This window comes from Sturnus vulgaris, chromosome 6 (genome assembly GCF_052056855.1).
Source record: "Sturnus vulgaris isolate bStuVul1 chromosome 6, bStuVul1.hap1, whole genome shotgun sequence".
NCBI lineage: Eukaryota > Metazoa > Chordata > Aves > Passeriformes > Sturnidae > Sturnus > Sturnus vulgaris.
The window spans coordinates 23,483,534-23,510,374 of NC_142248.1; the positions used below are offsets into that span (position 1 = coordinate 23,483,534).

At 36.5% G+C, this 26,841-nt stretch overlaps 1 protein-coding gene across 13 annotated transcripts in view; it reads right to left on the reverse strand.

The window, feature by feature from the left end:
- RALGAPA1 (Ral GTPase activating protein catalytic subunit alpha 1) overlaps nt 1–26,841 on the reverse strand; it is a 131,625-nt gene that overhangs the window by 35,874 nt on the left and 68,910 nt on the right. For all 13 annotated transcript variants that reach the window (XM_014890813.2, XM_088167293.1, XM_014890768.2 and 10 more), the window contains 8 exons: nt 26,025–26,135; nt 25,005–25,073; nt 23,599–23,733; nt 22,702–22,885; nt 14,168–15,032; nt 12,716–12,787; nt 11,653–11,776; nt 9,827–9,982 (listed from right to left, as the gene is read on the reverse strand). In XM_014890813.2, coding sequence (XP_014746299.1) covers nt 9,827–9,982; nt 11,653–11,776; nt 12,716–12,787; nt 14,168–15,032; nt 22,702–22,885; nt 23,599–23,733; nt 25,005–25,073; nt 26,025–26,135 — 1,716 coding nt within the window. The remainder of the gene's footprint in view (nt 1–9,826; nt 9,983–11,652; nt 11,777–12,715; nt 12,788–14,167; nt 15,033–22,701; nt 22,886–23,598; nt 23,734–25,004; nt 25,074–26,024; nt 26,136–26,841) is intronic.

The following is a 26,841-nucleotide window of genomic DNA, read 5'->3' on the forward strand; positions in this document are numbered from 1 at the left end:
AAATAACACCCTGCTCCCCTCTAAACCATAAAATGGTCCTTGATCTGGCTCAGAATGGCCAAATGGTTTCCTCAGAATCTATGCTGTATCCTCAGATGTAATCATATAATCAGATTAGGGAATTCCTTGAACACTCTAGAATTATCTGTATTGAAGAACCAAGACACTCCTTCGGACAAACATTATCATCTGATAACAAATGTCCACATCATGCAGAGAGGCTTTATGTATACCGATCAAAATACATTCAGACTATTAAATGTGAGATTCTTTCCAGTAAGAGTTATTTCTGAAAATTCAAACTGGAATATCTTTTTTATCTCTCAGTGCATCACCACTTATTGACAATTGTCTTCACCCTCGTTTTCAGCTTGTTTCCACAGCTTTAGGTAGGTGGAATTTGTCAAACAATCATCTTGATCTTATTCAAAGGACTTCACTGTGAACTGCTGTTTAACACGTAACATACAAATGCTACTCTGAGTACATACAAGAAGCTATTCTATAGAAAAAAGGCAACTATTTGCCACAACACTTTCAGAACACAATTGCACTTTAAATAAAAGCAAAACACATGCACACAGTCTTCAGAGAAATTTAACTGCAATTAATTCACTTGTTTATTTTACAAAACCTCCTGGAATGCTACCTTTGTCTTATCTGAAGGCCTACACCAGTTGTCAGTAGCAGACTCAAAAAACAAACAAACAAACAAACAAACAAACAAACAAACAAAAAACAAAACAAAAAAGAAAAAGAAGCTGTCTTCTTTGTTAAATTGTATCAGACTGAAGAACACGGCTGTATTTCTATTAAAAAAATTATTTTCTTCATTGTTGGATTGGGCAAAGTACACGTGGTTTCAATACCCTATCTCTTCTTTCGTGCTCAACAAGTAATTTGTTTTGTCTGGACAAGACTGTACATACACCTACTCTAAAATGGCTGTGGTGCCTTTGAAGCCAGCTGTTCTTGTCTCTTGTGCAGATGGCTGAATTATTTTGAACAACACTTACTTAGGGACACTCCTCCACCAACACTTAAACCCAATCCAGCAAAAGAATTGGTTATACCAACATTCACTACACTGAGCTTTATTTTACTAGATTAGAATAAAGCCAGACAGCAACCTGAATAGCTGATGTGAAACAAACAGTAGCTGAAGGACCCTTGGATAAGAGTCCTTAACAATGGCAAACATCATAAAAGACAATTAATTGCAAAATTTACCCTCTCCTACCTTAGAATCATAGAATCATTTAGGCTGGAAAAGACTTCCAAGATCATCAAGATTATCTGTTAACTTAACACTGACAAGTCTGTCACTAAATCATGCCACTAAGCACCACATCCTATACATCTTTCAAATACCTCTAGGGATGACAACTCCACCACTTCCCTGGATAACCTGTTGCAATGCTTGACAACCCTTTCTGTTCAGAAGTTTTTCCTAATATCCAGTCTAAACTGCCCCTAGTGTAACCTGAGGCCATTTCCTCGTCCTGTCTCTTGTTACTTGAGAGAGGAGACTGACCTCCACATCACTCCAACCTCCTTTCATGTAGCTGTAGAAAGCAATAAAGTCAGTAAGAGCAGTAAGAGAGTAACAAGAAGCACACTTAGTTGTTCTTTCTTTCCTGGCTATAGCTTGGAGGACTTGGTAAGATAAACTCCAAAACATGCAACAAAAACACCCTCCACCCCCCCAAAAATCACCCGAAAAGCAACTTCTTCTTCTTATCTTTTAGTTTTGCAGCAAAACATCAATTAAAGAAACCTTGCACTGTGGCATCAGAACAGCCCCATCCATTGATTTTCATCAAGGTAGAGTTCTCTTTTAAGTCTACAGAAGGCTCAGCTCGATTTCAGTCTCCTCTAGCATCACTGTCTAATAAATCATTATCCTTGGCCACCTCTCCTTCGGCCACAGTTAACCAACTTCTCTCTTCAGGCATGAGACAATTTTTTAAATGGCAAGGGGGAAAATATATGCCAGATTTTTGTTTTAAATTCAACTAATTTCATTGTACTGGTCTCAAATGTAGCCCAAGAAAACTTGTTGGCACCTTTCTTTGAAGCATGACAGGAGTGGAAAGCAGGGTTGTCACATCTTAAACTGGTTATATCACCAGAGAAGGCAGTGTGGAATTGCACCTCTGATTAAAAAAAATTTAAAAATCCCATTTTGCTTCCTTAGCAAAGTTTCAGTAAAACTAGCTGTCAAAATACGACAATGATAAGGTATCAGGGACTGACAGGCTCACACTTAAAAGGAAGTGAAAAGCTCAGGAAGAATGAGGCTGCCCAGGCAAAGAGAAAGCATGAGGCAAATCAGTTTGGACATGAGGTGTTGTGGAATGTAAAAAACCCACGTGATCCTAGATGGAGGGATGGCCATCTGGAGCACTGACTGAACTCATTGAAACTGCCAAAAAGCAGAACTGGGGCTGATACACTATCACTGCACTGCACCATTCATAATTCAGCAATATTGAATGATTTACTAAAGGAATTTTTCCTCCTTTACTTGCCATCTTTGGACTCAGAGACAATAAACTAATGACTGCTAGAAACAAGTCATGGTGACAGTGTACATGCCAAATAAATAGCTTTAAAATCCAAAACATATAGAGTTTAGATATTGCAGCTTCCTGAGGGCAAGATTGCCTCTGAATTTCATTTACCAAAGGTTGCCCCTGTGTACCTGTTACTGATACCTGCAGTTAATCAGACAGGATACGAGTGCTTGCATTTCTGTGAAAGCTACCCAGATGAATGCATGTTTTCACATTAGACTGAAACAGATTTTGCTGTGATAAAAGCATACTGTGTGGTTATTTCAGCAGGATTACTGACAACAAACACACATTTTTGGACGCCAAGTGTACTGAAGTCATCAGAGACTTTTGTGTCCGATTTCAAAGTTTGCTTAATACTCATATATATGTGTGAGAATACATTCCAGCCAAAAGCAGAAACCTCTTCAGAGGAAAAGGAAAATGAATCAGGTTATTTAGGAGTTCCAAGTCCTGTCAAATGTATTTCACCTCATGATTACTATCAAGAATGATCTGGCAATGAGCCAGTTTGAGTAGAAGATAGAATGGCATCTCTGTGACATGTAATGGTTAAGAGTAAAAATCAGAGGATGCAAGTAGGTGGATAATGGTATAAAGTATGAATGGTGGTATATAACAAAAGGAGAAGTACTCAGGATCAAAACCTTGTTTCTATTATAGGTGGTCAGATGACTGACAAAAATAATAAACAAGAAAACAAGGTTGCATGTTGCTGATTTTATATTTATGTCCGGAGAATAAGTTCTGGGTAAGTCATTCTGGTTTTTTTTTCAAGTTTAGATCAGAAGAATCTCTGACACTACTAATACAGTGCTCCTTATTGCTTCTTTCAGATGTCCTTGCCTTGGTCAGCAAGAAAAGCTTCTGAAAAATTGCGAATGGTGGTAACTTGACTCATCAACAACATTGATTCATGGAAGAGATCTGATACTTGAAATAGATTTGAAAAGCTTTCCTGGCTTATTTCATCTGCTAGGTTTTGCATAAACCTTTTAGAAAAATAATTTCAGATTTCTGCTCAATTTTTCATTTGAGGTCCTTGAAATTCAGCAGTGCTAAACAACCAAGATCTCCTGCAAGCACAGCAAACATTTTGAGAATCCATCACTCACTGTAATTATTACACCACAGGAGAACCAGAGCCTGACCTCTTTCAACTTTAATCTGGATTCTTTATTTCTTTGTATTGAATTGGAAGTGTCACAGAATTCAGTGCCCTGGACACAAGTACGAGAAAGATACAGAGCTACAACTACCTCTGCTCATTGAAACCTTAAGCACAGACAAAAACATGATTTCCCAAGAAGGTGTGGTCCCAGTGCTATCTAACAGAATGGGATTTGGTGCACACAGAATGGACAGCGGTCAAGACTAAATTGTGTTTTAATGGTTATTCAAAACTCATCACACTTACTTCCAGACCTTGTTTTCCTGAATTTACAACTTTTATGTGCATGCATTACAGTAAGCCTAACAAAGTGCAAATCAGTACCAGAGACATAAGTCACTGCAATAATATAAATAATAAAAAGTCCTAAAATAATGCTATACTTTGAGCAACTGGTGATAGGCTGGAAACACCTGGAACTATAGGTTAAACATCAGTATTCTAACACTCTAAATGCAGATCAAACTGCCCTAGAGAGTTCCCTATCTAAGCATAAGACACGACACAAAATAGAGATGGACAAATGCAAAGAACGGGTCTACAAATGTAAAAAGGTGTTAAAGATTAGAAAAATGTTGTTTCTATCAACCTTCTTCAAGAATGAAAGTATCAAGACCAGAGAAAGGAAGGTTCAGCAATCAAAAGAACAGCCTACGATACAGAAAATAAATTTTGACTGTGTGTATGGAAAGGCTATGTTGGAAGAAATGTTAGGTGGGAAAAAGAAGAGCCGTAAGCACAGAATAAATGTAAGAATCCAGAAAGTGGACCAAATTAGAGATGATTTCAGGCTATGGGCACAAGTGACAGGCACAATGGTCATGTTATCTGTGGTGATCTGGAAAGGTGGCAATGAGAAAGAGATTAAGAGCTCTGTTTTAGCCATTTTAAACCTGAGCTGTCGGGAAGACAGCCCTGAGGAGATAAAAGAGACATACAGATTTTTTTTAGCCTTGCTCTGAAACTCTACTCCATTAGAACAAATATATAAAAATGACCAACTCTTAGGTTACCTGAAATTTCAAATTTAACTCAAAATACTTTAAAATATTCTTACTCTATAACCATCATCATGTGTCAGCTCTCCTAATACATTTATGTTAACTGAATACAAAAGAAACGTGAAATAAATATAACCAGGAGGGATGATCAAATCTAATTTTGATACATTAGTGTCATATGCTGTACATGTTACAATAGCAGCCAGACTTTAAACTAAGCTGCAGGCTATACTGAAATTTCCAAATGGCAGATTGTTCTAAGTGATACCAAGTATAATTGAAGTAATAAACGATAGTAAAAGCAAAGCACACTGTCAGGAAGAATTTAAGTATTTACTTTTTAAAATTAAATGAGTTAGGTTTGGAAAGGCAAGACAAGTGAAATAATGCAGGGCTCAATTTACAGAAAATTCCTTTTATTTATCTGTTACATTAACCCTTGAACTCTTGCCAAAATTACTGTAATTTCTAATACCCACTTACCTAAAGGAGAGAGAAAAAAAACTATTATATTTTCTTCTGATAGAAGAGCTAGCCTCAACTTTTTTTCTTCTTCAAAAATGGCAGTGTTTATTACAAAAAGAACAAAAGGAGCAGAGATATATGAAGTAATGGCTTTATGCAGCTACTTTTGTCCATTTAATGTTAACAGCACTACTGTCTACAGTGCACATACCTTCTAGATGAACCTTCCACAAAACTTTGTCTCAATAACTATGGTGTGTTTGGGGTTTTTGCTTATTTGGTTTGATTTTTAGATGTGTTAGATGGTTTAGATGTGTATCTAACCATAACTAAAAAAAAATACTGTACTAATAATTCACATCTATAAACCTTCAAGTTCCCAAAACATGTTAGCAACACAATAAAAAACCCATAAGTACTGGGAGCTGTAACGATCTTATGTGGTTAGGATCATGTAATGTACAACTTAGAATCATGTAATACACAAAAAGCTCAAGATGAATTAGTATTCTAATCACTAACAACATTACTACTTTTTATTTACATACTCTGTGTATAAAATCCTCACTTACAATGCCTTCACTCCTTTAGGAAGTTCCTCCTAAGGCAGGAGAAACTAGACAGGTAATAGCTCATTTATGTGTCTCTACAACCTTTCTCATTCTGTGAACTGAGTCTTCACATTATTTACTCCTCATATTCTCTGCAAGCTTGTTCTTGTAAGGTTAGTGTAAATACTTTTTACTCTAACCTTTAATTGTAGAATGGATTGCATTATCAGCATGAAACCTTTAATTTCCTATTTGCAAATTAAGTAGTTATTTTATGCATGAATTTCAGTCTTAAGTTCCTTTACACAGTCAGAAGTTTTTTAGCGGTTCTTGAATTCATGTCTTTTTTTGCTCTTGTTCATATCTTCAGAAACAAATGCTTCAGAGGATCAAGACACTTACAAGTTTAATTTATTACTCTAAGACAGATGGAAAAATAGTTTTAAAATGGCTTAGTCCCTGAAACAGCAGAATCTTGATTTTACAGTGGCTCAACTGGCAGGAAGAAGTTTTGTTTTAATTTAATTTAATTTCCATTTATAAGATGAACCTATCATGTACCTCTAGGCACATTTACAATATAAAAAACAGCAGCCATTTGAAGCCAACTATGGCAAGTTCACTTGTATTTCTCCCGTTGAATAAAACAGACCAAAAAAAATCACATTAAAGACCTGTAGAGAAACCCAAATCTCAAGTTTCTCTGAAGGTCATGAGCAGTACATGTACTCAGAACAATTAGAACTGTTAGCACTCACATGGCTCTCAAATAATTTCGATAGTGCATGTGAGCTGATTTCATAAAACACAATCCTTTTGCTGATATGCTCAGTCCAAGCAGCATGAGTAGTTGTTGTGAATAGTAAATAAATTAAGACTGTCTTCCTACTCATGTCTCCTGATAGCACTTGCTGGTTTATCCCAGATGTAAACTTCAGCTGATGTTTCTCTCAAGTTTAGGATGAATTTCTTAACATCTCTCTTTGCTGTTGGGTCCTTGATAACTAATGCTTCTTCCCATGAAGTCTTTACTTGCTGAGTAGGAGCACTAAAACTCTCACCTACTCCATCTCCTTAACTTAGCCTATCATCATTAAACATACACAAAATGAACAGCTTTTAAACATGTCTTTATTAGATTTGACTGGAATGGGCCAAAATCTGTTAGGGAAGGGAGCAGAGAAAGAGGCTCATAAGCCTCTGTTCTTGGGAAAATATACTTAAAAAGAACAAAATCAACACACTGAGGAAGAACAGAGAAGAAAGCCACAGACAAATAAAGTAGCTTGATTAAACAGTCAACCAGTAGCTGAGCCACAAATACAATTTCAATCTATTGATACACTCTATATATCCATACAGACTTCAAATATTCCAAATTACTGATGAGTGAGACTGTTGGTAAAGCAGGAGAGAAACAGGGACAAGCTGGAATTGTTAAGAAGCCCAGCTGACACAATTTTGACAAACTGAGTCACAGGAAGCCTGGACCAGCACCGAACCTTGCCGGGCAAGAACAGCTGTATGTAGATGCAGGGTGCTCTGTGGTGGTGTATCCCTCCCTACCCCCTCGACTGAACTATCATCATAGAAATGCCTGTTAGGCCTTGGCCCTGACAAACAGCACCTGGGCTAAGCTCCTCTTGAGTGTAATCTAATGAGCTCCTGTTTCTTAATGAACAACCTTGGAAACTTGTTTTTCTGGCATGAATAACAGCCCAAGTGGAACTGGTAATCGAAGTTGTAATCAAACTTTCAAAGAAAGTTACCAACTCAAATAGTGGAGAGAATGGAAAAATACTGTGACTAAATTCAAATCTCTTGCAGCCCTATACAAGTGGTTAGAAGTGAGATCCTTTGAGCTCTCCTGGACCACCAGTTGGCTGCAGCCAGCAATCTTCCTGAGTGGGACACCTCTAAGAGGCAGCAATCTCTCAAGTTTGCTGTACTTAGAGGATCACTGTCAAATGACACCAATGGAGCCTGGGCTGATACTCCTGCTGCTCAAGGATCAACCCCTTCACTTGTTGAGAAGATGCAAAAGAATCTGACATGAGTAGTTCATTGAACCCAAGGAGAATTTTTTGTGTTTGAGGTATATACCTCATACATACTCCTATAGATCTGGGTGAATGACAGTGTAAATGTGCTATAGCAAGTGTACTATGAACGTTGCTCTCAGATTAAGTACTTCAGATTTTTAAGTTAGGCCTGTAAGTGAGTTACCACTGTGCACGGTAAATTCTATAGAACCTTTTGTTAAATTATTTAAATTAAGCTATCGATGTTAAGTGCTGCTAAGTTTACATGCTGGTAAAAGCTTTAAGCCTAAACTGTTGTTCAAGTCTGGAGCTAAGCTTGGCAAGGGGGTCCACTCTGAACCTTGTGACTCATTGGGAGGATTTTCCTCATTGCTTTTCATCTTCACCCTTTACTGTCCTTACTCGTTTTTCATCCCCAGCCTCCACATAGATCATACTTGGTTGATTTTCGTTTTAGATTGATTGATTAATTTTTACTTTTTAAAAGTCTGACTTTTCTCTGTGTGCTTTAAGCATCCAGTAGGCAGTAGACCGAATCTTGCCAATGAACAGTGCTACACTTTTATTTGAATATTAAACCTGCTTTTGCCAATGCCTTTGGTGATCATTCTTTGAGCTACCTAAAATGCTCATTCATTACATGATCCTGGAAACAGACATGAGATCTTGCCTCTGTGTTCTGCTGAAGTCCACAGCATTTTTAAATTATTCACTATTAATTATTTTTCACTGTGACCTGTCTTCCCCCTTTCCTTCCTTTGTAATGATCTAATTCAAACTGATTATAAACAAAATTTGTAAGGTTAATTACAAACTGCGTTTTATAAAAACAGGTTTTTGTTTAAAAAAATATTAAAAAAATCAACTTCAAAAGACCCCCCCCACACTTTGTTCTATACTAAAACAATAGCAACAATCTAATTTTTAAATGAGTTGTTTTTGCTATTAACCACTTCTATAAATCATTAACAACCTTAGTATTAACCTGACTCTAGTTCAGGAAATACAGAACAGAGAGGATGCAGCATCATAGGCACAAAAGCAAAAGCATTTTTAATTAAAAAACCCCACACCAACCAAACCAACCTCAGACAGAACAGTGAGAAGTTAGAATTCATAGTCAGTCTATAATAAGAACAATAATATTTTTTCTTCAAGTTGAACACAAAGAAAAAGAAGTCATTAATAATTGAAGCTTGCCAGAGGCATGGCTATTTCTCTCTTTACTAACTGTCTACCATCTAATTTAATTACAAGTATTAAAGTCCATGCTGAGGTCAACCAGCTTCAGTTCCTCCAATATTACACTTCAACCAGTGCTCATTAACGTGTCTAGTGAATGGATTAGCACATCTGAAGATGTATGTATGCAGGATGGGGGGACAGTCTGAGGATAGCTAATTGTTCATTTATAATAGAACACATGTTCGAGACTGTAACTTATCACTAATGTGGAATTTATTAAATTCTAAAGAAAAAAATACCAGTACAGAAAACCATTTTTTTTCTTAATGCAGCTATAAGAGATCATATCACTGTTGAGAATCTGTGCCTCCTTCAGGACAAAACACCTTATATACAATAAACACTGTCTTCATATTTTTAACTTTTTTTTTTAATGGGAAAACTATGTTAATAACCCACACATGACTCTTAGGTAAATAAAAAGTAGTCTCAGAAAGTAGTCCCCACAAATTTCTTAACTGGCATCTAAGGCTTCAAAATTACTAAGTCATCATTCAGATGTAATACTTTTTCTTTTATACCAACAATTATTTCCCTGCACTTTTCCCCACTATACATACATATGTTCTTGCCAACAATTGCAATGATGGTAAAAATCCCCAGTATGGCAAAATTAGAAATTGGAAGAGAATATACCAACTTAGCAGGTAAAAATGTTATAATATTTTATGGTGTTTTGTTGTGTTGGATTTTTTTTTTTAAGTTACTGTATTTTCTTTGGCTAATTTCTCTAGGTTTATTACCAAGAGAAGACTGTTTATTCAGAGATACCTACCTTTTTTGTTAAAGAGTCATCTGAATCAGAAGGCATTCTTGTTGACACATGGAACATTACTTCCACTGTTGAGGTAGCAAAATATGGAGTGGTCAATCCAGTGCTTTTGTTTTTTTGCAGTCCTCCCATAAAGCCACAATGGTTTGTAAGATTTACCTAGAAATAAAGACCAGGAAGCTTCACAAGAAAAAAATTATCAAGTAATAAATACATTCTTTATACTTTAAAATGCACTTTCAACTGAACTTTAAAAGTGAAATAATTTTCCCAACAGTATAGTTACACTTTGTTTCTAAAAGAGCTCAGACTTGCTGACTAGACTGGAAATCAACTGCAGTGCATTAGCATTCTATATTCCATGGTCACCACAAAAGTTACTGGAAAGATGAGGTTAGAAGAAAGGAAAGACTTTGTAAATAATATTTACTGCATTATCCCCTGATCATTTCAGTGTAGTCACTTACATGTGCTTTCTGAATTTTTAAAAATTCTCTGATACTACATCAACTTTGGCCTGAGCTCTGCAAAAACTCTGTGTAACAGCCAGGGAATTTAGTACCTTCCATATTTTTTTTGAGATATTTTCATTCTGCATTGATAAAAAAAATATTCACAGGAAACTAACTGACAATTTGTAAATAAATTTTAAAGTCTTAGATCAATGGGAAACAGTCTGACACTGAAATAAGTAAGCACGTTTAATGTGCTGTTTCACCTTTAAAACAGTGACTACAAAAGGTTGGTTTTCAGATGTGAATACATTTAATCTCTGCCCATATAGGATATATTTGTTTTCTTGATACTAAAGGATGCAGAATTTAATGTTAAAATGTTAAAATATTGTTGTCTCATTATGGAATATTAATCCAAATTAGCAACTCTTTAAACTAGCTAATACTGCCTAAGAGAACTAAACCACTAAAGAAGGATATTTTATGTTACTAATGTTATTCTTTTTTTCCTCCTGAATACGGGAAATAAACATCTATGTTCATGAAAGTCAGCAGACTTGTAGCTCTTTTCCTCTGTTCCTGTGGGAAAGTCAGAGTGATTATCCACACAGTTAATCTCGTAGTGTCCTTTTGGACCTAAGGAGTAAAGAAATACAAAGAACAAATACGATAGACACTCATACAGACACTCCTGATGAGCACAAGGTGCAAGAGGAGCAAAAACCCTGCAGCTTCTTATACAGCCTACCAGGACCAAAAGCCATTCCTGTATTCTGTGCAACAGTGCCAAATTGAACTTTACAGTGGTAATTAATCCTGTGCATCTGAAAGAAACATGGAAAAAAGGAAATCCTTGTGATAGTACTGAACAAGTGACTAAAGAGCTGCAGGCCCACACAGATGATGGGGTAGGTCACAATATTTCTGACTGCTCAAAGAGAAGTAGAGTGGAGCGTGTGAACTGATACATGTCTGCAGTGGAATGCAGGAAGAAGAGAGTATGTGAGAAGCTGCTTGTCTGTGCTTTTTGAAGTCCCAAATTTGAGCAAAGCTCAAACTTCAATGGACTTAACACTTTACAAGCTTACAGGGAAATCAAGATGCCTCCCAATCAGTTCAGGAAAGCCAAGTACAGGACTGCAGATTAAAGAATTATCTTTGTCTGCAAAAACTTTCTTCAGTTATTGAGAGCTTGAATTTAAATGGCTAGTATTGCTGATGAAACTAAAACAGGAATTCTTCTCTAAATCTCATTTTTAAACCGGTGTATTTCAGTACTTGTGAGTAATGCTGGAGAACCAAAGACTTGTAATATATTAAGGTATCAGTAATTGTCTTTGTAAAAAAACTAGGATAAGAACATTTAATAAATACCTCCCAGCCAAGACCAGCTACGAAATCCTCGTAGGCTTGACTTCCCCCAGTATTGGTAAGAATGGAGTGTTTATCTTCCTGTCCCTCAGCAACATAAAACACTGCAATCTTGTGTGTCTCTCGGCTGTAAAACAGAATGATCATTGCATGACAGTGCCTTTACTAATATGAAATGAAAATATGCAAACAATACATACAGAGCATGGCTTTTAAAGCATAAAAATGCATATTGGAATTATAGTACAATTATATAGTTTCTTTTTGGATATCCCCTATATTTTCATATTCTCATTCTGTCCTTTCTAGTGTCATCTTCTCTAGAGCCTAAAGTTTTGCTATACATGAGCAGCATTTACCCCTTTCATCACTTCTAAGATGCAGGATGGTGCTGGCTGTACCAATTGCTAATGGAATAGGTGAGCTTTTGACATGGGTAAAACCTGTAATGTATTATCCACACTGCACTGCCCATTAACAACAGAGCCTTCTGAACACTGTGAAAATGCAGCTTGTGCAACTGAATGAAGAATCTTTACATATTTTTTAAAGATCATAATCATTTAAATGTCTTCTGTTGACAGGTTGTCCTTAGACACTGAAACAAATAGAGATGGTTTCTCACTCTTCTACAACTTCCACAAGTTTTCTTTCAATTTCTACAAAAATAAGTCTAATTTTAATTCTGTTCTACAATTCCAACTAGAGGTCCATGTCTTCACATACTGGGACCACTTGAAACAGCTAAACAATCAACCAAAGCTTAAAATGTGGAGACTTTGATATATCAAAGTTTTAAAATAATTAAATGTTCTGCAAATACAAATGCTCATAAGTTACTTTGAAATTTGCTTATCTCATGGTATTCTATGTGCAGAATTTGACCCTACAAATAAAACCACTGCAACTTCAATATAAGAGAAAAAACTACAGTAAGATGCAAAATACATTAATAATTAAAAAGCTATTTAAAAAGTCAGCTCAACTCTCACATCTATGCAATTAGAGCCATTTGAGTAAATGCACACTTAAAACAAGTAAGTAGGCAGTCATTAAAAGAATTTACCATTGTCTTGAGTCCAAATTTCTGAGTTCTCGAAGTAACTTCTCATTTTTCTTCAGGAGATGAAAGCTCCTTCTAAATAGAGAAATTTGTAACTCTTTTATTACCTCTTCACTGATGGATACAGAACAGTACAAGAATGATAAACAATATATCCAGGTCCACTCAGGAACAGTCAACGCATGCTTCTGCCTTTTCAACAGTCCTTTCTTAATATACAAAAATTAAGACATCTTTAAAAAAATATACAAGCAATTTTTCTTACTACAGAAAATCTTCTATATTCATTACAGCCCTGAGTACAATCTTAACGTCTTTCCACTTTCTTCTGTCAGCCCATTGGATCTGACTCGGATCCATTTCTTCTCTATAGAAGAACCATAAAATATGTGACAAAAGACACTCCCATTAGTCTACTGTTGTAGGGAGTTGGTGCATTCAGAACAGAACTTTTGCTACCCTGGAGAGAAGAACTTAGCTCAGTAATCACCCTGCCAGCTGTAACAATTTAAACAAAAAACAAAAACAGTGTGTTAGAGAAAGAAAGGCAGTTTTCATGTCTTTTCAACTGTGCTTAAGATGTTTCCCACAAAACATTGTGGCATTAAGAGCAGTCCTGTTCAAAACCAGACTGCCTTGAGGAATTAAAGACCCAAATAAGAAGGGTTGTAACACCAACATTTTGTCTGATTCCAGTAATAGCTCAGTTACACAGATTATTTTTGTTTTACTGAATATGTTTCCCTTCATAGTAGGAAAATATATCAATGATTCTAATGTGGAATTTGAAAGCAATAGCAGAAGAAGATTTCAGAAAAACCCATAAATTCTAGGATGCTAATATTTGTACATACCCCCATGTATATGCAGACATGCACTTAACTAAATCTACACAAAAATAATAATGTAAAGAGGCATTACTTCTGTAATTGACCATGGTTCTCTCCTGTTGCTCTAAACAATATTCAAACAGTACTCAAGCACAGCCAATGTTGAAATAAATAGTAGGGAACACATCTTTCTCATTAGCTAATACACATGCAAGGCTTTGAGCCTGCACGCAAGCATGCTTTTAGCAGACAAAGCAGCAGGACACTGTCCAGCGACACAATAGCTGAGAATATGACACTTTCTGAGTATTATTCTGGCATTGAAAGGTAATGATTTTTGCAGAAACATACATGGGAAGCAAAGAAAATACATCACTCCTTCAATTTGCCTTCAAACACTTTCTAAGGAAAGAATATGAACCACAAGGAATGCAACAGATTTCTCCTTTCTGTCTCTCTAAATGATAGGCTGAAAAGCAGAGGAAAACTGCCATTTAGGCCTCAACTGCACATTCCCTCTCTTTTCTTAGCTGGCCTGGAATATTTTTAGCTTAACAAACTCTATGATGAAGGTAAGAACAGCACAGTTCCTGAAAAACAGTTCTTAAAATATGAGTAGTTTTACCTTTTATCCCATGAATTCATTCCCAGTATACTGAGAAGTAATCTACAGTAGTAAAACGCTGACTGTGGCTTTTGTGAGGTTGGCTCGTCCTGCTCCATAGCCCTCATATTTACATCATTGAAATGCTTTTCAACAAACTCTCTCTCTTCTGTGTGCTGTTTCAGAATTGCATTAATGACATCATTCTCCTGCTTTTCTGAGATGCAGACTGGTTGAGGAGCAGGGATGTTGAGTGAAACACCAGTTCTCTGTAAGCATTCAGGGCTTGTAACACCTAAATACTGCAGCAGCTCATCAAGAGCATCTTCTTCATCCCTAATTGTATCCCATGTTGGTACAGTGTCTCTAAATTTCCTTTTAACTTGGAGTGTAATTCCATCTCTTGCAGATACATCCTCCACATGCTCAAAAGATGAAAGAGCATCTTCTGGTTTATCTTGCTGAGACAATGAAAGTGCAAAAGATGTTTGTTGTGAAGATCCACATAAAGATGATGGTCCATACAAAATGGCCGAATCCCATGAGTATTTGCCAGACAGATCACGCACTATAATTCGAACATTTGAATTAGCTGATGCAAGACCAGCAGACAGTCCTCCTCCAGGCATGTCGTCTTCTGCTTGGATTTGTATGCAAGACACCAGGGAAGTATTGTTTAATACAAAGAATTGAAGATTTGGGTTCTCAAAAAGTTCAGGAGAAAGCTCAGGACTTTCACTGTATGGATTGTCATTGTTTTCACACACTTGACTGGTCAGCATAGCAGGACCTCCACTCATAGGATAGTGGCCTAAGTGGTTGACTAGATGTGTTATCACAGTACGAGCAGCAACAGATATTAATCCTTGTTGCATGTGAGTTTTCACTGTAAGAGAAAGAGCACAGGTTTTAAAAGAAGAGTTCAGGAAACAACACTGAGATTTATGTGCTTCTTTTGGTCTCTTCCTCAGAGAATGAGCACTGCAAGCTGAGGATACATGCAACTCAGTAATGGGAAAATATGTATTTTGATACCATTGGTCTTGTATATAAATAGCATGAAAAATCCTGAAACAGTTAAAGAAGCATCTTTATTATTTTTTAGCCATGTCTATGTCTACAGATTATACTTGCTTTGTTATCAGCACTGTTCTTCTAAAATACACAATTTCTTATCTAGTGAAAATAAATCTTGAATTGCTGTTGAAGTAGAGATCGTAACTGTGTTGCAAGATATCCATTCCAACTGCAGTGTATTTTTTATATTTATGCACATCATTACACTGAGAAATACAAAGGAAGATAGATGCACAAAAGGTCTAATCCATCTTAATTTCCCTGGGGAGCATATAGCTGTAGGTTAGCTTGAGAATAGCACTGAATAATTTTAAAGTACAAAATCAAGGATCAGGTTGTCTATATTGAACATGATCTAACATTATCAAAATTTTCAAAAACAAAATTTCATGCCAGAACTGCATTTTAAGAAGCTTCAGGTTAGAAAACCTTGAGAGGGAGAAAGAAAAGTTAATTGTGCCCATCTTATGTGAAATTCATCCTATGAGATGCACCAGTACTTCAATACGGTTTTTGCTACCTCCTTCTTTGCTGCGTACCTTCCACTTGTATGTTATGTCATCTAATTTCAAAAAAGGTATTTTTAATGTTTATATCACACCCTGCTAACACAATACTATATTGTAATGAATTATTCTTATTGAGTCCACCCTACATGAAGTACATGAGCCAGACAAAAGTGACTCTCTCAGGCAGAGAAACGTCAATTGGTTCAGGGGACCTACTGAAGAATCCATACACAAAAATATTACACTGCAGAATAAGACCGGTGGAAGAAGGAACAAGATCAAAATGGCACAGTATTTGTTTTCTGTGTCCCCTCTCTTGTAACTGGGCATGGACGAACTGAATTTGGGATTTACAAAGGGAAGATTAAAAAGCTGTACTCCTCAGGATTACATCATGCATTTTTAATTACATTAAACATTGAAAACTTCTGCAAATGCTTCCCCCATCTTCTTTCTCACCAAAATCCATCAAACCAGAATGTTCTGAACGATGTCACTTTTTCATTCAGCATTTACTGAGAATATGTAACCTCTTGGGCATAGAAGTAAGGTATAATGAATTCATCTCACTTTATGTTGGATATTCATAAGCTGCAAAATTATGTTTAATAAACAAATTTATTTTTGCAGTTTCAGATATCTTAATTGGTTTAACTGGAAAAATAAAGGCATATTTATGATGTGTACTGACTGCCATTATAGATCTTCAGTTTCTGGAGATGGATGCATTCAACAACTGCAAAAATAAACAGGTAGCTTGTATTTGCCTTTCTTTTCCCCCAAAAGGTTTGGGTACAGCATGTAAGAGATGTTTGGATTCTGGCTATTCTCTTCCTTTAGGAAGCACTACATCTGAACTACAAATAGGGAAACATTTCATCCAGTTAATACCTGGCAAAAACAGCATAACATTTACACAATTCCAAAACTCATATCTACTCAAGTATTTTAATAAACTAATGCCTTGAAAATTAATATAAGCAGATTAGAGACTGTATTTTTATCCTCTATAGCCTTCTTGAGGTTTAAAATTTACAAATAAAAACAACATTCAGTGACACTGAATTAAGTGTCCAGATATTGGCAGCATACGAGGAAATTAAGTTATAGTGCCATCTGCTGAAATATAAGAAGGAACTGGAAGCAGATTTTATACAAAACAAAGAGCAAATAAGCTGGGTGCTTGAAGAATCATATATCAGCACGTTATTGACTAGCACCTGGACAATGCAGAGGGTGGCCCATCTTTATCAGGATATTTATACCAAGTATTTAGCACTTACCACTGCATAGATAAACAAGGTAATAATTTTCTCAGCTTCCCAGGAGCAGAGACACACAAGCATTCCAGACACCTGAAGTCCCACTCTTAAAGGTTAAATGCTCCCTGAAGAAATAAGGACCTTCTAGCAATGTTATTACTATTACAGTTGTGTGGGAACACTGAAGATCTCAAACCTCACCACGGTTGTTTTGTGCCTGTGTGTGTGAATGTACTCCCTTAGGAGTGTAAGGAACATATGGAAAAGAAGAGTGACATGGTGATATGAAGAGGGAAACAATTAATTTAAATTTGGAAGATCCATTCTCAGTCCTAATACAGCCTTGCCCTGAAAACTTTGCACTTGAATTAAAATCAGGAATCTGTCATTGTTTCTTTTATAAAATATGAACACTACATCTGAGTCTTCTCTCAGAATACAGTGTTGTTGATCTAAAAATGACACAGAAAACTTAAATTAGAAGTATCAAGAGAAGTATACTGAAAAGTAGACTTTAAGATTCAATCTGTTATGTTGAAATAAAATAAAGCAATCTTGAAACATTTTTGCCACACAGGAAATCAGATTTTGATGATGGTTTTCCCAGGAATAAAAAAGGAAAAATTCCAAACCTAGTAATGCATTTTGAAATTATGAAAATTCTAAATTAACTTTGCAACTTAATTTATTCCTAGAAGCACATCTCCTCAATCAGGAATAACTGGGCATTCAAGATATTAAAACCTTAAAATTAGTATCTAAACCATGTTCTTTGTTTGGATGGCAAATGAAAATATGTAATAATGCAAGTCATCACAGCTTTACCACAAATTCTACCAACTAAGTCATATCTTTACACATTAAGGCAGTCCAGCTCACTGCTTTGTTGACCTATCTTCCTGAGAGAACACATCACTGCTTTCTTTACAATGGTACTGCCTCTGGCTTGGGCAACGTACTTTAAATGTGTACATGATCATTTGGTAATTTACTAGAAACGTGTTATACTATTTATTTTTCTTAGTCCTGAAATTACCTCTTTTGTGGAAAGACTGAAAGTCCATCACTACCAATTTGTATCTGTGGCATGAATGAAGGATTCCTGATTTTCCTTAAGATGTGCTCTTAACTTTTTAATTCAACTTTGGCTGAACAATTTTAAACAACTATGGTTATGAAGTAGAAGGAAAAAGTAATGACTGAGGGTGGAATTTAACTCTCCTCATCCCTTTAGCTGTGTAAAGAATGATGACCTGTACAGACTGATTAATCTCAAATTGGAGCAATGGGATGAATCACTCTCTAAAAACACTTATTTTTCCTTCATTATGTTTAGAGGGAGTCTAAGAGTGTTCCTCTTAGCTTAGTTTCCTGTATTTTACCTTAGTTTAAGCAAGTCTCATTGCTTTCTAATTGTAAACTTCAGCTATATCAACATGCATGCAGTAACAAAGAACCCATCTCTAGAATATTCCCCACAAAACACAAACTGTGTTAATCTAGATGCTTTATGTATAAAGTATTTTTTTAAAGTGTGCATTTTGTGTCCTTTCAGTAAAACGGCAAACAGCAAGGCCTTATAGGAAAAGTACTTTATATTTCTACTTTTTAAACAAAAGCTATCATCAGGCAGGGGAAGTATTTTTCACTAGAAATTGAAAAGTATTAGGAAAAAATGATCCATCTATGCAAAAGAGTTTAAAATATATTTGGAGAAATATGAGTAATGGGGGAAAAATCAACCAAATCAGTAACTGATAGACCACTGTACCCATGTAATGTTACTAGAACCTTCCAATCACAACTACCTCTAACAGATTTGTGATCCATGAAGAAATGCATGAAAAAAGCATGAAAAAGCATGAAAGCTTTCAAAATGTTTTTTGTCTATAATTGCAAAAAAATTCTCTGTCATACATGTTTATGGTCCTGAAATGAAATGCAAAAGTTCAGAAGCAAGTTAGCAGATTGTGTCACTATGCAGTCCAGGTTGGCTTGTGAACATCTAAGCTGGCTAGTGGGTTTGTGTGGCACAAAAAGTTTTGGTAGTGCAGGGGCTACAGGGGGCGCTTCTCTGAAAAGCTGCTAGAAGCTTCCCCTGTGTCTGATGAAGACAATGTCAGCCAGCTCCAAGTTGGACCTGCTGCTCACCAAGGCCGAGCTGATCAGTGATGGAAGTAATGCCTCTGGAATAACAGAGTTAAGAAGGAAAAAAATATTATTGGGTAAATTGAAATTGCAGCCAAAGAGCAGAACGAGAATATGTGAAAGCAACTACTCTGCAGACACCAAGGTCAGTGAAGAAGGAGGGGCAGGAGGTGCTCCAGGCAGAGATTCCCTGCAGCCTCCAGTGCAGACCATGGTGAGACAGGATGCGCCCCTGCAGCTCAAGGGCGTTCACAGTGGAAGAGAGATTCACCTGCAGCCCCCAGGGACCACATGCTAGAGCAAGTGGATGCCCAAAGGAGGCTGTGATGCTGTGGAAAGTCCACACTGTACCAGGCTCCTGGCAGGAACTGTGGTGCTGTGCAGAGAGGAGCCCATACTGGAGCAGGCTTGCTGGGAGTATTTATGACCCAGAGGGGGACCCATGCTGGAGCAGCCTGTGCCTACAGGACTGAGCCACATGAAGGGGATCCACAGTGGCACATTCATGAGGAACTGCAGTCCGTGGGAAGGAGTTGTGTTGAAGTCTCCTGTGTGAGGGCCCCCATGCTGGAGCAGGGGAAGAGAATGAAGAGTCCTTCCCCTGTGGAGGAAGGAGCAGCAGAGACAATATGTGGTGAACTGACTGAAGTCCCCCAGTCCCTATCCTCTTGTACCACTGGGGGCAAGGAGGAGGTAGAGATTTACAATGAAGTTAAGCCCAGGATGGAGGGAGGGGTAGGGGTATGATGTTTTGAAGACTTGGTTTTATTTCACATTATCCTATCCTGATTTGCTTGATAATGAATTCAATTAATTTCCCTAAGTCAAATCTGTTTTGCCCATGACAGTGATTGGTGAGCGATCTTTTCCTGTCTTTATCTCAACTCATGAGCCTTTCCTTTTATTTTCTCTCCCCTGCATAGATGAGGAGAATGACAGAGCAGCACTGGTGGGCAGCTGGCATCCAGCCAGGGTCAAATCACCACCACCACCATTTGTATGCCTGTACTGTAGCTACAGTAGGCTGCTGCTGACACTAACTAGAGGAACAGCTCATCAGCCTTGACATAGAAAAGCTAAGTGATTCTTTAGATGTATGAAAGCATCACAGACTTGCTGCCTGCAAGTTCTGATGATGCAGTAAAAGCTCCCTACTGATGTCCTTACAGAGGGCTGCTAAAAGTTCATCCTGGTTTAAAAGTAGCAGTTTAATATACTTAATACCTAATTTCAAAGTTATTCTTTGTATATCTTATACCAAAATCTACCAATTAACCAGCTACACAAAGGAGAACAAAAACAATTTTACAGATAATCCTAGGTTAAGAGCTTCCTTGTGAGAGACAGAACTTGTAAAGATACTGAAAAAGAGAGGCCAATAATCATGTTTTTTCTCAACATACACCTGTTCCCAGAGAATTTAAGAAATCTTTGTCCTGCTGTATATTGTATGGCTTGCTCCACACTTCTCAGTAGATCCTGTCTCCACTAGACAGCTGTGTCACTCTACGTCCCGTATCTTCTTGGTCTCATACCACATCATGCTGTGGCTAAGTATCCGCAAAACTTGTGACAGATCTGACCTTTAACAATGGAGGCATAACAGGGAAAATCAATCACATCAGTTAAAACACCCTGTCTTAAAAATTCTGTCATTCAAGCACTTTCAGCTTTGCTTGTAACCTAAGGAAAGAGTCTTGCAAATCCTACCCTGTTTTGTAGAGCTTCCCTGAATTCCCTACAACTTCTGCCCTGCTCATTTCCATTCCTTCAAAAAAGATATTATGATAGCCCTTTAACTCTGCTAAAAGATGCTGACCCATTGGCATACTGTTCTGCTGCTAGCTTGTACTAATTGACCCTCTGTCTTGACAGAGACCCAGACTGGTTATTATCCACTAGTTTTACTCCTCTTACTCCTCCAACAATGCCAGGGAGAACAGATGCTGTGCAATCGGTTAAGCACTGCCAATTTTATTCTCTGCCTGGAAATGGGGACTAGAAGTGCCAAGGTTGCAGAATCGAGGTTGCATTATAATGCTGCAGTCTGCCAATTAAATTTCACAGTCTAACTTACAATTCCAGAGCCCTGAAACTTAATTCATCTAGAGAGATAAAAGAAACATCTGAAATGACTTTCATTAAGAAATTTAACAAGAAATCATAAAAGAAAAGATCATGGTTGGAAATGCAAAATGAAGATATTGATGCTAAGGCTTTGTGCAACCGTGTTCATTTAAAGAGAAATCTATTCAAGGTTGTCTTTTCAGATTGTCAGATTAAAAAAGCCACACAGCATTTGCTTCTAACCCATAATTACAGATTATTATGGAATACAAAAGATGCCGGGCATAAAAAGCTACTACAATTCACTACACTGTAATAGAACATGCAGTGGAAGTAAATTTTGGCAAATGCTTTAAATATTAGCTTTACATAATATGTATAGGTGAGACTGTAATTAGGACAGAATGAATCCTTCGAAGCCTCTTTCATTCAGACCCTGCAGATGATTACTTTTTACTAATAAGGCCACAGCCATTTGACGAAAAGCCAACTATAGTACCTTGCCTCATTCTTCAGTAAATTTAATAATTACAGCTCCTCCTGCCAGTAGTTCTCAGATCAGACTTGTTCAATCCAATACTGAGCTTATTAGGGGACAGCTCTATGTTTAGAATTCTTTGGCCAAAAAAGTACTTGAGGATGATGAAGCATGCCTTAGACAAGGGCACAATGATTAGCCATTTTCTCTACATAAAAAACAGCACGTAGTCACTACAGACCACAAAATCACCTGCTGTTAGCACACAGCTGCTACAAAGAACTGCTGCATTTATCTGGTTCTTAATACCCTAAAAAAAGCCTAAATGGAACAACTTAATACAGAGGCAGAATAGCACTACACAGAGTTGCTTGTATCTTAATCTCATCTTTTTCAATTTTCTTCCCTATGTAGCCATTTGATATTTACTAGATACACGGCATAATACATGATAGTCCTCTGTACCTTAGACTCTTGATTCTTTAGTTTTATTTTTGAGTTGCGAAGAAAATGTTAATTCCCATGTCTCCTAAGATTATAATCAGATGAGAGAAAATTTCTCTCTTTTTAGATAAACCTGTGGTTTTAAGCAGTGTAAAAAGAGATCAACAAATTATGATAAGCTAAAAAATTTCTCAGAATTCATTCAATATTGCAATGTCAAACAGGAGCAAAAATCCAAAATAGTCCTAGAAAAAGGAGCAAAATCAAGAAAAAAATCAAATTAATTTACTGAAAGTAAAATGAAAAGCAACATTTATCCAGTACTTAACATTTCTGCTGATATACAGAGCAGAAGAATCCATATCATATCGATCTGGTGTTGTTCAGAACATACTTATTTCAGTTAATCAAATGGTAATTGCTCAAAATTACATTTGCTCATTCCATACTAAGGGTTCTTACCTAGTGTCTACATATAGCTGAAAACCCGTGCTTTAGACCAATACTTCAATACTGAAAACCTAGACAAAATCATTTTGAAAGAAAATATATTTAGGCAATTAGACAAACCTTCAGTGACTGGCTGAAGTTTAGAAGACCTCTCAGAGTCGGGAGAATGCAGTGGTTCTGGTTCCTTTAAGCTTTCTAAATGCATAAAAGGATCATAATCCATACATGCCAGATCAGAAAGGCTTAGAGGAAAATATTTCGGGTTGCTAAAACATTGAGACCCATAGACACATCCATGCAGAACCTAGAACAACATCAGAATTTCATTACATTAATTACTGAAATTTATACTTTATAGTTTTATAAGAAATGGAGTTTATTTTTGTTTGCATTTTAAAATTTGATTTGTTTGAAGGCAGGCATGCCGAAATGTTGGAAAATTTTAGATGCTTAATGTTTACAGAAACAAACTCTGGTCTGCAAAGAAAAATATTACCAAAGTGGAATTTATCAATAAAGAAACAAAACTTACAAAAAAATAAAGCTACCTTTATTTTTAGATAACCTATCTTCTTTAATTACATATGCTAGGTCTAAGCTGTTAGAGATTTTAATCCCTTTCCCTTGCAAAAAGGATAAAACCCCCTGTGTCCCTAAAGACAGTAATTGCAACTTAGTGCTCTTTGCTTTGCTTATTGCTAAATGAAATTGCTTGATACAGAAAAGTTACATCCTTTTGTATTAAATGTATAGTTAGTCTTCAACCATACAAGCATCTACAATCTATATGACATGCAAAAAAAAAAGGCTTGGTTAACCATCCAAATGTACAACAAAATCTACTATTCCAAAGGTCAAGCTGTTACAGTGAAACATGCAAGAACTGAATAGAATAGAAGAATATTCCAGGACTAGAATGGAGGTCAGCTTATAGAAAACTTTTGCCTTAATTTCCATGAAAACTGACACTACCCCCACACATAAAAATTCTTAATAAGGGAGCAAAGAAACATGTACCTTATATATACAATTAAGAACAGATCTTTCAGTCTTATCATTTTCTGCTCCTGTAGTGTGAAGAGGCTGCAGCAAAGTCTTCAATGGCAAGGCCATTATCCAATCCAGTAAGCACAGAAGTAAAGAAACCACCAACTGGAAAAAAACACTTTCCATTACAAATCAATTAAGCCAGCACCTGCTACTTAATATTTATCACTTTATTTTATTTCTCTGTTTTGTGTTCTTTTTTCAATTCAGTAAAGTCAACCTTCTGCAGTAATGGCAGATCCCACTTGTTAACCACTGTATCTTCAAAATCTATGGCATCAGTAAAAACTTTGGCAACTGAGGTATTTAACAAAGGCCATCCATTCAATAGTTCCTGATCAGGGTAAGACTGAGCAGATACTGTACCTAAGCAGCTACCCACAGTTTTCAAAATTGATTTGTAGGGTGTTATTTTTAAAATGACAGATAACACAGGTCCAAATTAAGGCTGATGCACCATTTTGCACATAAATTTCACTATAAAGTGAATCAAGGATTACACAAAATGGAACGAATTCACCTGTATTTAGTGCTTTATAAATGACACATAATGTCCTTTACAACATATGAATAATGATATGCAGTTCCAGGTATCATCTGAGAGAAATCCAACTACTTTCTGTATTGTAGGTTATTAAGTTCTCAAAATAATCAACTCCCTCTTGGGATGTTTTGAAAGATGCAAGAACACAATGAGATTAATAACAGACACAAATCCAAACCAAATTATCAATAACTTACTGATCAAATAATTGTTTTTGATTTTTAAAACTCAGCTGTGGAAGAGAAGGCAATTCAGATGAATATCTGCAAGATTCTCTAAAATATTTCACAAGGTAAATAGAAGTCTTTAAAAAAATCCATTTACCTAATTTACTCATTTCACATAATGCATTCCAAGTTTGTCCCTCAAAAGTATAATAAACCTAATGATGAAGAGCACTGAGTCTTTTTATTTTTAACCATTTTTTAAGAAATCCATTAGGACTACATTTGTCAAAATAGGTAAGACAATTTTTTATATGATATTTGATATACAGTGATCGACAGTAGCTCATGAGGAAACTTGGTCAGTTACAGAAAGCATCCTCAAGTGGAAAAGTGGGTAGCTTGGCATGAGAGTGTAGTTCTACAATGGCCCCTGACTTCCTGCAAACAGAGACAGAAGATGAAACAGAGCCTCTGAAAACCAAAATGAGCAACAGATGAACTCCAACTCCTTGTGGGAATGGTAGCCCAGAGTGATAGAGCTGTCAGCAACAAATTGCACTGAAGTGCCCAAATTTAAATGACCCAACGAGGCCCACAGCAAAGCTAATTCAGAAGAGACACAGCTTTCAGGAGGCAGAAAGTACAATGAAATGAAAAATACTTACCCTCTTGTCTTGCTCATAAGAAGAAGCTTCTGTGCTGGGTAGCAGATGTGTAATAGTTGCTATCAGAATCTGGGGAAATAGACCGCATTTCTTTTAAAACAGAACCTAAACATTTAAGTTTAAAATAATTTTTAAGCAGGTAAATATGACATGATATTAAAATCACAGTTAAATTCTATTACAATTATTTTGAGACAAGTTACAGTATCCTTGACAATTTTTTTAAAATAAAAACACTTTTAATTGAGTTTTGCAGGATACATTGAAGGAGTATGCTCTGTTTGACTGACGTAGGTGCATTAAGGACAATGAAATTACACAGCTACCTCAAATATTCAGGCATGAAAAGAACATGACTCAAAACACTTGTAGGATGCAGGAATAAATCTGGTGCTGGTTTATGAATGGTGATATCTGAGCTACATTATTTCTTAGAACTTCTAGAATTTCTGTGCACCCTGTCTCTATTTGATCTAACATGTCCCCAGAGGAGTACAGAAATGCTTGCTGTATCTCTTAAGAAGCTTTCACATGAAAAGAACCTGGGAGCCCTCTGTCTTTTCTCTGTGGGTCAGACTCACAGAGGCCATAGTCCACCTCCTTGTCGTGGGAAGTGTATTTAAAATACTATTTTTGCTTTATACTGAAACTCTTTCATAGATATGCAAAATACAATTGTAGATCCATATTTTAAGCAATCTTTTTCTTGCTGAACTTAAATATACATGCTTGAAGAGATCTAATATTAAAAAACAAAAATTGTATTTACTGACAACATTCTCATGACACTTTTTCTCTGAGAAAAAACAGGCATGTATGACACATTATATATCAATACTGGAGTCAAGAAGTTAAGTGTGCTGCAATTTCCTACTGCTAGTGTTAAGCAAGATTATGTTTATATTAATTCAATGTTTGCTAAATATAATTCTCAATATTCAGGTGTTTAATTTTAGAGTAACGCATGGTAATGTTTAATTTAAAATAATTGAAAATTTCAACTCAAAACAAATTACTTACTTGAATAATTCTTAAAGGTGAATCAGCTTGATACAGTTGAAGTCTATGTACATAATGTATCAGCATGTTCAGCATACTGCAGGCGACTTGGGCTACTGTTTTATTTGGAAACTAGAAAAGAGAACACAGCACAGTAGCAATGACAAAATGACCTCATGTAAAAATACATTAGGCGGGCAGGTGGTCACAAATTTCACTGGTAGTTTTACACATATAGTTCTTTAAGTATCTATTTACCAGAGGAACAGAATTAAATTTTACAAAACTCCAAAGGAACTATTTTATATTCATAAACAAATGTTAGCAGCTAACACCAAAGTTTTGGGACAAACATCCAGCAAGGTGCACGCCAGAAAGGGGAGAGGTGTCTCCTAACTAACTTCAGACTGGTCAGTACAACATCATGAAGCCAGGAAGAAAGACCTAATTTCTTGTTAACTTAATGATTATTAATATTAATGAATGACTGCAAAACCCCCTAAGGATCCAATTCTGAAATCAGAGGTCTTTGCTGAGAATCAAGGCAGGTGAAGAGCCACATGCCCAAAATGCAGTCTGTAGTACCAAACACGAGATGAACTGTTCTGCTGTCTGCCAGTGACTTCTATGCCCAGCACATGTTTGAATGGAAAGGAATTCACCTTGGCTTCTGTGCTTAACCTTGCTTTTCTTATAATGGCAAGAGAGGGCTGCTGCTCTGGAGCCTGCCTTCCACAGTTACTGTGCTGGTCAAAACAGAAGGGAACACATTTGTACAACTAATTACCAGTCTTAGAGGGGAATGTACACCTGTTCTATACTCCTAAGTGGGAAAACA